This window comes from Oryctolagus cuniculus, chromosome Y (genome assembly GCF_051225735.1).
Source record: "Oryctolagus cuniculus isolate XC-2025 breed Fujian yellow rabbit chromosome Y, ASM5122573v1, whole genome shotgun sequence".
Lineage (NCBI taxonomy): Eukaryota > Metazoa > Chordata > Mammalia > Lagomorpha > Leporidae > Oryctolagus > Oryctolagus cuniculus.
This window is the reverse complement of record NC_142889.1, coordinates 22,476,784-22,488,070: the sequence shown is the minus strand read 5'-3', so window position 1 is coordinate 22,488,070 and position 11,287 is coordinate 22,476,784. Positions and strand designations below refer to the sequence as shown.

At 38.6% G+C, this 11,287-nt stretch overlaps 1 protein-coding gene across 1 annotated transcript; it reads right to left on the bottom strand.

The window, feature by feature from the left end:
• Positions 1–215: 215 nt before the first annotated feature.
• LOC149119368 (heterogeneous nuclear ribonucleoprotein F-like) lies at positions 216–1,867 on the bottom strand. Its single transcript, XM_089325163.1, has one exon. The coding sequence runs from the start codon at positions 1,417–1,419 to the stop codon at positions 403–405; it is 1,017 nt and encodes a 338-aa protein (XP_089181289.1). The 5' UTR covers positions 1,420–1,867; the 3' UTR covers positions 216–402.
• Between the last annotated feature and the right edge of the window lie 9,420 nt (positions 1,868–11,287).

The window sequence follows — 11,287 nt, the reverse complement described above, 5'->3', positions numbered from 1 at the left end:
AGAATGAACAAACATGAGAAATGTTTCTCTTTGAATTAGGGATCTAGCACCTTTGAGTTTTCCACAAAAGTACATCTCCCCAAGGTGTTCACTGTGGTGTGGTGTAAAAGATCCACTATTTAGCATACTTAAACTACTTTAACTCAGATAACATCACTCAGAAGGATACTACTAAAATGTTACTCGAGAAAAGCAGAAAATAGTTTCCTTTACTCAATATCACATGCTAGAAGAAAAGTTTGCATGAGAAAACACTGAAGAGGTAATTTTTTAATCCAGATTTCACAAACTCATGGTGCAAAATGGGTCCCACAGCTTCCTCTAGGGTAATCACTGCTTTTTCACTGCTTGCTGGCTGCCTCTGAAAATTTGATTGAAATTAACTCAAATGCTTCTACAAAACTAATCATATCCATCCATGCTATTCTGACCACTATAGCCAGTGCCATAACAACCGCTCACTGACTGGCTCTCCAGGCCACTGTAGGTGGCCTGAGCCGCGGACACCCCCATGCCCTGCATCACCTGGCTGCTGTAGGCCCCATTGCTGGTCCCTGTGGTGGAATTCAAGAAGAGTTCTATGTATCTGTGCTGCATATTGGCCCTATCTTTCAACATCGCTGCCACAGCTTCTTCGTGGGTGGCAAACTCCACATCAGCTTCACCCGTCACTCTTCCATCTGGGCAGATCTCAATATGGACTCCCACTGGGTTAAGTGGAGAGAAGAAGTTGTAGATGTCGTTCTCGGTCGCTTTGTATGGTAGCCCTCTCATGTGGACGCAGTGGCTGGTGGTGCTCTGCACTGCGAACTCGCTGTCTCCATATCTGTGGTCGTACATTCCTGAGAGGCAGTAGCTGAGGTCTCTCCCAAACAGATCAGTGGTGAAGCCGTAGCCATCGCTGAGGCCACTGTACTCCTCATAGCCCCCATAGCCAGCGCTGTAGGTGCCAGGCCACATTCTCTCCAAGCCTGCCTGCTTCACAATGCCAATATACCTCCAGGCTGTGCCAGGCCTGTCATAGGGCCCGGGTCGCTGAACAGACATGAACTTCAGAGGAGGATCTGAGTATGACCTCACTTCTTCCTGACTGCTCTTAAATACCTCAATATATCTGTGCCCTATTCTCTCCTTGTGCTTCCCTAGCACCTTCTCTGCCAGCTCCTGAGAGGCAAACTGCACGAAGGCCTCCCCTGTAATCTTGCCCTCAGGGTCCACAGGCAAAGTGATCCCATTTGGCATGATTTCCAACCCTGAGAAAAACTGAACAATTTCTTCCCTTGTGCATCCAAACGGGAGTTCTCGAAGCCGCACGAAGCCATCATTAGTGGTGTCAGCGCTGTTTGGACCGCTGTGCTTCAACACCCAATCCATCTCAGTTCTGTGAGACTTGAACACCTCAATGTACCGGTGCCCCATGCTTTACCTGTCTTTTTTCAGGGCCATTTTGACATCATCTTCTGATTCAAGTTCGACAAATGCCTCACCACTCTGCCTGCCTTCTCTAGTGTAGATAAAATGAACGCCTGCAGCCCCATCGTGAATCATGCAGTCAGACAGGAAGTTCTGCACGTCCTCAATAGAGCAGGAGCAGGGCAAGCCACGGAGCTTGACCACAAAGCCTTTACCTCCCTCGGGACCCAGCATCATGGACACTTGACAGGGTAGATGTCAGACAAACGGGTGCAAGTTGTCTTTTTATGGCTTAGAGTATCGCCAAGGATACCTTCAGTAGGAGACACCTCTGCTAGGTAACCAACTGTCCACTGAGGAGGGCTGGCCTGGTTTCTATTTGCATTCAGCAAGAGCGGCTTCCAGCGAAGGACCCCAGATCCCACCCGAGCTTAGATGTGCAGAGGGCTCCAGGCAAACTCCAGGTGCATCTTTTTGTCCTTAACCTTCTTCAGGAAGATGCGGCACAATCCTCCTGTTGAAACTCTTAGAAAGCAAAATCTTATAAATATTGAGAACAAGCAAAAATATATTACTGAAAACAGTGAATTATCAGAAGGCTTAAGATTATTATGAAAATATGTATGCATGATAACTTAGGGATTATTATGTGTGAATAAATGAGTAATCTGGTAAGAGTAATAATAGAATGACAAACAATTGTAAGGGCAGTTGCTGAAAAATACATAATTAAAATTACATTTAAAATGGGAAATAAAGAGAAGGTAAAACAATCCCATTTCTTTGAGAATAATCATAAATGAAAGATGATGGTACATGGATTTTTTAAACTACCCAATTGGGTAGTTTAAAAATCATAGGAAAATTCAAAGTCCCCCAATAATTGAGAAAACATTTTTTAAAAAAATGTCATCAAGAAGAGGTGAATAACTGGTGGGACCTAAGATGGCTTTAAGATTTGTGTAAATGAAGATTGCAGGGACATTTACAGTTTTGATATAAATGATGACTCATATTGAAAAAGGTTATTAGTGATACATAGATAAAACACATAATATCAAAGACAAAACTAAAGAGTTAGAAATATTATGAGGGGCTGGTGCTGTGGTGCAGTGAGTAAAGACAATGCCTTCAATGCCTGCATCCCATATGGGTGCTGGTTTGAGTCCCAGCTGCCCCATTTCCAATACAGCTCTCTGCTACAGCCTGAGAAAACTGTAGAAGATGGCGCAAGTCCTTAGGCCCCTACACCCACATTGGAGACATGGAAGAAGCTCCTGGCTCCTGGCTTCAGATTGACACAGCTCCGGCCATTGCAGCCATCTGGGGAGTTAAGCAGCAGAAGGAAGACTTCTCCCTGCCTCTCTGTAATTCTGCCTTTCAAATAAAGAAATAAATCTTTTTAAAAAAGAAATATTATGAAATAAAAATAGGGCATATATACACAATGGAGTACTACTCAGTCATAAAAAAGAATGCAATCCCAACTTTTACAACAAAATGGATGCAACTAGAGTCCATTATGCTTAGTGAAATAAGCCAGTGACAAAAAAGGTAATGCATGTTTTCTCTTATATGTTGGAGTTAATGTAGGATACAACAAACAAAATGCATAAAAATGAAATTGACATTTGATATATTCATTGTTTATGACCTTCTCTATCTTCTTGTGGAATAATGGTTTTCCTATTTTTTACTTGTTGAACATTGTCATTACTGGTGCATTAAATCTGTGATTATAAAGTACATTTTAATTGTTATTGCAAAAAATTAAAGAAAAAAGAAAGCCAGAGGGGGAATTGAGGGAGGGGGCAAATTGTGGTCATTTTCCTGGAATTGTATCTATAAACTTCATGAAATCTGTTCTTTTTATATGAATAAAAATTTAAGAAGAAATAAAATTCATTTATAATTACTGTAAGAATAAATGAATAATTTTAGTTTAAACAATAATTGTGTGAAAAGAGAATATGACATTACTCTAAAACAGACTATTATAAGTACATTAAAAAAAGGAAAACAAAAAATATATTTCAGAAAAGAGAAATCAAAGACCATATAACTTACCACAATAATCTTATTTTTTCTTTCCTAACCACAATTTTCTTAAAGGAAATATGTATATAGAACTATTCATCAAAACTTTCAACAATTGAAAAGTCTCAAATAATCATTAAGGGTATTTGTTAACTGCAAGAATGAATTATCAGATGAATCTAGGACATCTCTGAAAATACATGTCCATGATGGTTGCCACAAAAACTATAATATTTTTTGGAGCTGGTGATCTCATAATGAAAAATTCAACCATGATGACCATGCATTCACAGTGCTAAGACTGGCTTACAATACCAAGTTAAAGAAACATATAGGGGGCCAGCTCTATGGCACAGTAGGTTAATCCTCTGCCTGAGGCACCTGCATCCCATATGGGAGCAGGTTCTAGTCCTGGCAGCCCCTATTACAATCAAGCTCTCTGCTATACCGTGGGCCCCTGCACCCACATGGGAGACCAGGAAGAAACACCTGGCTCCTGGCTTTGGATTGGCGCAGCTCCTGCCATTGTGGCCATCTGGGGAGTGAAACAACAGAAGGAAGACTTTTCTCTCTGTCTCTCCCTCTAATTGTCTGTAACTCTACCTGTCAAATAAATAAAGTCTTTTAAAAAAAGAGAGAGATAGGTGTTAGCTATAGACTCAAATGCAAAAACAAAAAATATGTTTTGAAATAAAATATATTATGATTACTATGAGAATAAATAAATAATTTTAGTAGCAATGATAGAATGACAAGGATGTAAACAAACTGTAGAAAACTAGACTATTGAGGCTGATATTGTGGCAAAGTGGGTAGGGTAACTGTCTGTAGTGCTGGCATCCCATATGGATACAAATTTGAGTCCTGGCTGCTCCACACTGATCCAGCTCCCTGATAATGTGTCTGGGAAAGCACTGGATGATAGACCAATTCTTTGTCCATTGCACCCCTGTGAAATACCTGGAAAAATCTTCTGTACTGTGCCTTCAGTCTGGCCCAGTCTTAGACTTTGTGGGTATTTTGGGAGTGAACCACGAAGGAAGATTTCTCTCTCTCTCTCTCTATCTCTCACTTTCACTCTCTCTCTTCCTTTCTCATTGTAACTCTGTCTTTCAAATATATAAAATCTATTTAAAACATATACTATTGTAATTAAGGTAAAAAGAAAAACAAATAAAAATTTTCCATGAGCTATGAATCAAAGAAAACATCACCTGCTAGAACAATAACACAGGTAAGATATATGGATTTAGAAGGAACCTACTGACATTTCCAAAAAAATCAAAGGTAATCTCACAATTCCATAAATATTCACAATTACCAAGAAATATGATGCTATGTAGGAGGCATTGTCCAGATTCTCCTGAAATGGCTCTGAAAAACTGTGTCCATGAAACTTCCCAGAACAACATACACAATTTTATGGCAGTTGATAACCTCATAATGAAAACACCAAGAAAAATGACCTGAGGTTCACAGTGGAAGGATTTTCATAGAATAGATTATTAAGATATACATAGGTGATAGTTACAAGACCAGACAAGAAAATTAAAGGAGGATGCTGGAGATGTTACAAAATCAAATATATTATAAGAAAGAGTAATTTCACAGAAATAGTAGAACGAGTAGGTAAAAGTTTGGCTGGAAACTATATGACTACAATTACTCTACAAAGGAAAATGAATGAAAAAATACAAAATGGAAATCAAAAGAGTTCAAAGAAGTTAGCAGAAAAATATTCAATGAAGCCAGTGGCTGTACCTGCTCTACTGTAACACTCATACATTGATAGTAATTATAGAGTCCCATACATTTCATGTAAGTTAAAAAATTGTTCATGAGGGTCAACATCCTGGTGCAGCAGATAAAACTGCCATCTGTGAAACAATCATCCCACATTTGTGCTGGTTCACTTCCAATCCAGCTCCCTGTTAATGGCCTGAACTATGCAGTGGAAGATAGCCCAAGTGATTGGGCACATGCAACTCATGTGGGTAATGGGAAGAAACTCCTGGCTCCTGGCTCCTGGCTGCTGGCTCTTGGTTCCTGGCTGCAGCCAGATCCACCCAAGCCATTGAAAAATCTGTGGAGTAAGAAATCAAGAAACTCCACAAGATCAAAACAAACAACCCACTTAAGAGATTGGCCAAGGACCTCAATACACATTTTTCAAAAGAGGAAACCCAAATGGCCAACAGGCACATGAAAAAATGTTCAAGATCACTAGCAATCAGGGAAATGCAAATCAAAACCACAATGAGGTTCCACCTCACCCCAGTTAGAAATGGCTCACATTCAGAAATCTACCAACAATAGATGCTGGAGAGGATGTGGGGAAAAAGGGACACTAACCCACTGTTGGTGGGAATGCAAACAAGTTAAGCCACTATGGAAGTCAGTCTGGAGATTCCTCAGAAACCTGAATATAACCCTACCATTCAACCCAGCCATCCCATTCCTTGGAATTTACCCAAAGGAAATTAAATTGGCAAACAAAAGAGCAGTCTGCACATTAATGTTTACTGCAACTCAATTCACAATAGCTAAGACCTGGACCCAACCCAAATGCCCATCAACGGTAGACTGGATAGACAAATTATGGGACATGTACTCTATAGAATACTATACAGCAGTCAAAAACAACGAAACCCAGTCATTTGCAACAAGATGGAGGAATTTGGAAAACATAATGCTGAGTGAATTAAGCTAGTCCAAAAGGGACAAATATCATATGTTCTCCCTGATTGGCAATAACTAACTGAGCACCAAAGGGGAAACTTGTTGAAGTGAAATGGACACTATGAGAAACTGTGACCTGATCAGCTCTTGTCCTGATGGTTGATGTACAATGTAATACTTTATCCATTTTAGTATTTTTTTTGTTCTAGTACCATTGGTTAACTCTGTAATTAACACACAATTATTCTTAGGTGTTTAAATTTTAACTGAAAAGTGATCCCTGTTAGGAATTTGGAAAACATTATGTTGAGTAAAATAAGCCAATCCCAAAGGGACAAATACCACTTGTTCTCCTTGACAGGTGACAACTAACTGAGCACCAAATAGGAAACCTGTGAAAGTGAAATGAACACTATGAGAAACGGTGACTTGCCCTCACCCTGACTGTTGATGAGCAGCTTAATATGTTATCCCTCTTAGTATTTTTTTTTGTTTGTTCTACTTAATACTTTTGGTTGAATACTGTAATCAATACACAATTCTTCTTAAGTGCTGAAACTTAACTGAAAAGTGATTGCTGTTAAATGTAAGAGTGGGAATAAGAGAGGGAAGAGATGTGCAATTCGGGACATGCTCAAGGTGACTTACCTCAAACGGTAGAGTTAGAAACATAACAGGGGATTCGAATTCAATCCCATCGATGTGGCATGTACCAATGCCATCTCACTAGTCCCAGTGATCAATTTCTGTTCACAATTGATCATAATGATAGGACTAAGAACCAAAGGGATCACATAAACAAGAATAGTGTCTGCAAATACTAGCTGATAGAATCAAAAAGGGAGAGAATGATCCAACATGGGAAGTGAGATACACAGCAGACTCATAGAATGGCAAATGTCCTAACAGCACTCTGGCCTTATAATCAGCCCTTAAGGCATGCAGATCTGGCTGAAATGCCCAGGAGAGTATTTCAGGCATGAAAAGCCAAGACACTCTGGGGGAAAAAAAAAACCTAAATGAAAGATCTCTGTGAGTGAGATCCCAGTGGAAAGAATGGGTCATCAAAGAAGGAGGTGCCTTTCTCTGAAGGGAGGAGAGAACTTCCACTTTGACCATGCCTTGTCTACATATGATCAGAGTCAGTGAACTCAGGGGGCTTCCATAGCCTTGGCAGCTCATGACAAGAGCCTAGGGTGATTACTGAGGCCATAAACAAGACTGTCAATTTGTTAAGTCAACAACAGGAGTCACTGTGCTCTTACTCCTCATGTAGGATCTTTGTCCTTAGTGTGCTGTACATTGAGATTTAATGCTATAACTAGTACTCAAACAGTATTTTTCACTTTATGTTTCTGTGTGAGAGCAAACTGTTGAAATCTTTACTTAATGTATGCTAAACTGATCTTCTGTATATAAAGAGAATCAAAAATGAATCTTGACGTGAATGGAAGGGGAGAGGGAGTGTATAAGGGGAGGGTTGTGGGTTGGAGGGATGTTATGGGGGGGGAAACCATTGTAATCAATATTCTGTACTTTGGAAATTTATATTCATTAAATAAAAGTTAAAAAAAGACAAAAAAAGAAAAATCTGTGGAGTAAACTAGAAGATGGTAGATTTCTTTCTCTCCTCTCTGTGTATCTCTTCAAATAAATAAATATTTTAAAAAGAAAATAAAATAAGATGGCTCTAAAATGGATTACCTGGAAAGTGTGAATTTTCAGGGATGCCAAGATTTCTGAAAATATATGTGCATGACAATTTTCAGTAGAGCTTAAGTAATTTTGCTGGAGTTCATGACTTCAGAGTCAAAATTTAATTTGTTTACAGGTTCATAAGGAAGGATAAACTTAGACTAGGATATTAAAACACACACAGGGGTAATGGTAATCTGAAAGATGAAACATAAAAGTTGGATGTTTTATGAATTGAAATATATTTATTATGTGAGTAGAAATGATTAATTAGGTGGGATAAATGAGAAATTTTATTAATTGGTGATTAATTGACTATTACAACATATTAAAAAGGAAAGTAAAGACTCAAGAAAAAGAAAATCAAAGACAATGACACTTACCATAACAGTCTTCAACTACTTTAGTTTTCCCAATTAAAGGGAAATTTACAGTCCCAGAAACATCCATAAAATATACATGATATATTACCTGGAAGAGGTGAATGATTAACCCATCCTAAGATGTCTCTGAGAAACTGTGTACTTGAAAGTTGCCAAGACAACTTACAGAACTTTAAAGAAGCTAATGACCTCACAATGTAAACCCTAGCAAGATGGCCTCCATTTCACCAGGAAAATACTGACTTAAACTAGGATATTAAAGATATATGCAGATGGAATGCAGAAAGTCAAGGATCAAAAAAATTCTAAAATGCTGCAAATATTATGAAGTGAAAAGCAATATGCTGGCATTACTGTGACAAGGAATAAGTATTTTGTTTGAAACAATGCTATTGTGACAGGAGAAAAGAGAAATTACCAAAAAATAGAACATTCAAATTACATTAAATCTGTATTTGTGGTAGTAATATATTCAAAGACAGCAACAAAATATAAAGGTCACAGGTGTTTTAAAAACATGGTAATTGTCATGAGAAGCAATTGTTAATTTTGTGGAGCAACTAATTTAAAATGAAAAAGCAAGATTACACATTTCCTGTCCTCCCAGAATTTCACTTTTATAGTAATTATTATTCATTTTATTTTATTTTACAAAATATCAATTTACCATGGGATGGGAAAATCTTGGTCCTTTCCTACAGATGGTTTGAAAAGCACTGCTCTAGCAACAAGCTAGAATGCACCATTAAAAATGTATTGACATTATACAGAGTACAAATATTTAATTAATTTAATAATAAACTCATTCTTAAGTATAGGTTTTCTAATTATACCCATAAGCTTTCTAATTACACTCACATTCCATTTCTCAGAACACAAGTAGATTTGCATATTACTAATTTAAGCTTATATTTTCTTACCTGTATTGGCTTACTCTATCAGTCTGGGTTCTTAATAGAGGAATTTGCATACACACACACACACACACACACACACACATATATATATAATATCTTTTATTTAGATGATGGTAGATGTTAATCACATGTATAATATGTCTACACAGCAACCAATAACAATGTTTGGTCAAACTCATTACAACAGCCCAACTAAATTGCCTGAGTTGAGTTAATATTTACAATAGGATCCTTATCAATTCTGAATCCAAAACATCTCCTTAAAACAAATGTAATCCCCAAAGAAATAACAGTTCTACTTCCATGTCAAATAATACAAAAATACTTAGAACCAAAAATGCACAACTCCCTCAAAGAGCATGCACATTCCTTGCATAAACAGTCACCCTTCTTGATATCTTGTAGCTAAAATTTTTAGGATTTAAAGTTAAAAATACTTAAAGACTATGAGGCAAACTGTTATATGAAAACATGATAAAAGGGAGCAGTATTTAAAGCACAGAAATATTTACATAAACACATTTATAACAAAATAATGAAGTAATATTCAAAGACCACCACACTAGGCTCTAGCCCCCACTGCCATGGCTGGAAGCCAGGTGACCCCATGGGCCAACCACCAGTGTCAGCTCCACCCCCCATCCTAATGGGATTTGCTGCTCATACTTCCCTGCCCAACCCCAAGTAAGGTTTTAAGTGGACCTGTTTCTGAATACATCTCTCTTTCTCTCCATCTCCTAATCTCTCTCTCTCACTCTATCTCTTGATATCTCTCTTACACTCTCCTTCTCCCTCTTTTCCTTCTTTGCCCCTTCCATCAGGTCTGCTGGGATTCCCACAATAAACCCTTTCCCTTAAAACAAAACGACAACAACAACAAAAGAAATCCTCATAAAAATCTCAGTTGTGATAGAATTTGTAACTACTGTGTATCACTGCCCATTCCATAATCCTTTTGTCTTATCAGAACCTCAGCTTGTCATTCTCTTTTAGCTCATGAGAAAACATTTGTTTTCTGTTATTGTACAAAACACAGCATTACACTCAATCACTGCCACCATGTGAGTTAAACCAATTGAGCAAATCTAAATAATACATTGCAAACCTTATTAAAACTTATCTAAGAATATGAGAGGTAAACTGTACCAAGATTCAAGACTTTCATATAAGTAATTATGTTGGGATGCAGTGATCTGAAGTATGCCAGGACCCATTCTTATAAAAAAAAGTCTCCTTTTTGGGATGGACTTCAGTTCCTACCAGGAAAGAAGGCTGACAGTAGGCTTTCAAGAGGCAGCACAGTTTGCACTCCTCGAACTATTTTACTTGGTAAAAAGATCTTCCAGCTATAGAGTGGACAGTGAGAGAAAGAGACAGAGAGAAAGGTCTTCCTTTGCCATTGGTTCACCCTCCAATGGCCACCGTGGCTGGCACACCGCGCTGATGCAATGGCAGGAGCCAGGTACCTATCCTGGTCTCCCATGGGGTGCAGGGCCCAAGGACTTGGGCCATCCCCCACTGCACTCCCTGGCCACAGCAGAGAGCTGGCCTGGAAGAGGGGCAACCTGGACAGAATCCGGCACCCTAACCAGGACTAGAACCTGGTGTGCTGGTGCCGCAAGGCGGAGGATTAGCCTAGTGAGCCGCGGCGCCGGCCACATGGAGTTTTGAGTAGGAGGCATGAAATGTGCCTATTAGAGTGGCTATAATGTGTGAACGTTATATTGCTAACTAATAATGAATAGACAGCAACTATGAAGGCAGAGCCAGTAAGCTTCTGCATAGACAGAATGATGTGGGCCATTGATTTCAATAGGTCTCTGACACTGCCATTTATTGCATTTATTACACAGTGGATACACAAATACAGTGACCATGGTGGCCAAAGCAGAAAGTGATTGTAGACTTGAACATAAACCTGTTAGCCTGGGCTACCACTCAATAATGCTGATCCAGGTGTTGCCACTGTTTTTTGGGTAATCTACCATCTAAAGGGATTAACAATAACTCTCTGATTTCCTATTCATGAGGTTACCATGTAGTTAGTTGATTGAAAATTGATTAAATGGATTGAAATCTATGTATATATCTTAAATCCAAGTTTGCCTTTTCTCCCTGCAGGTCTTCAGTCATCACTTCTATTTGAAGAATTACTGAGTTTTG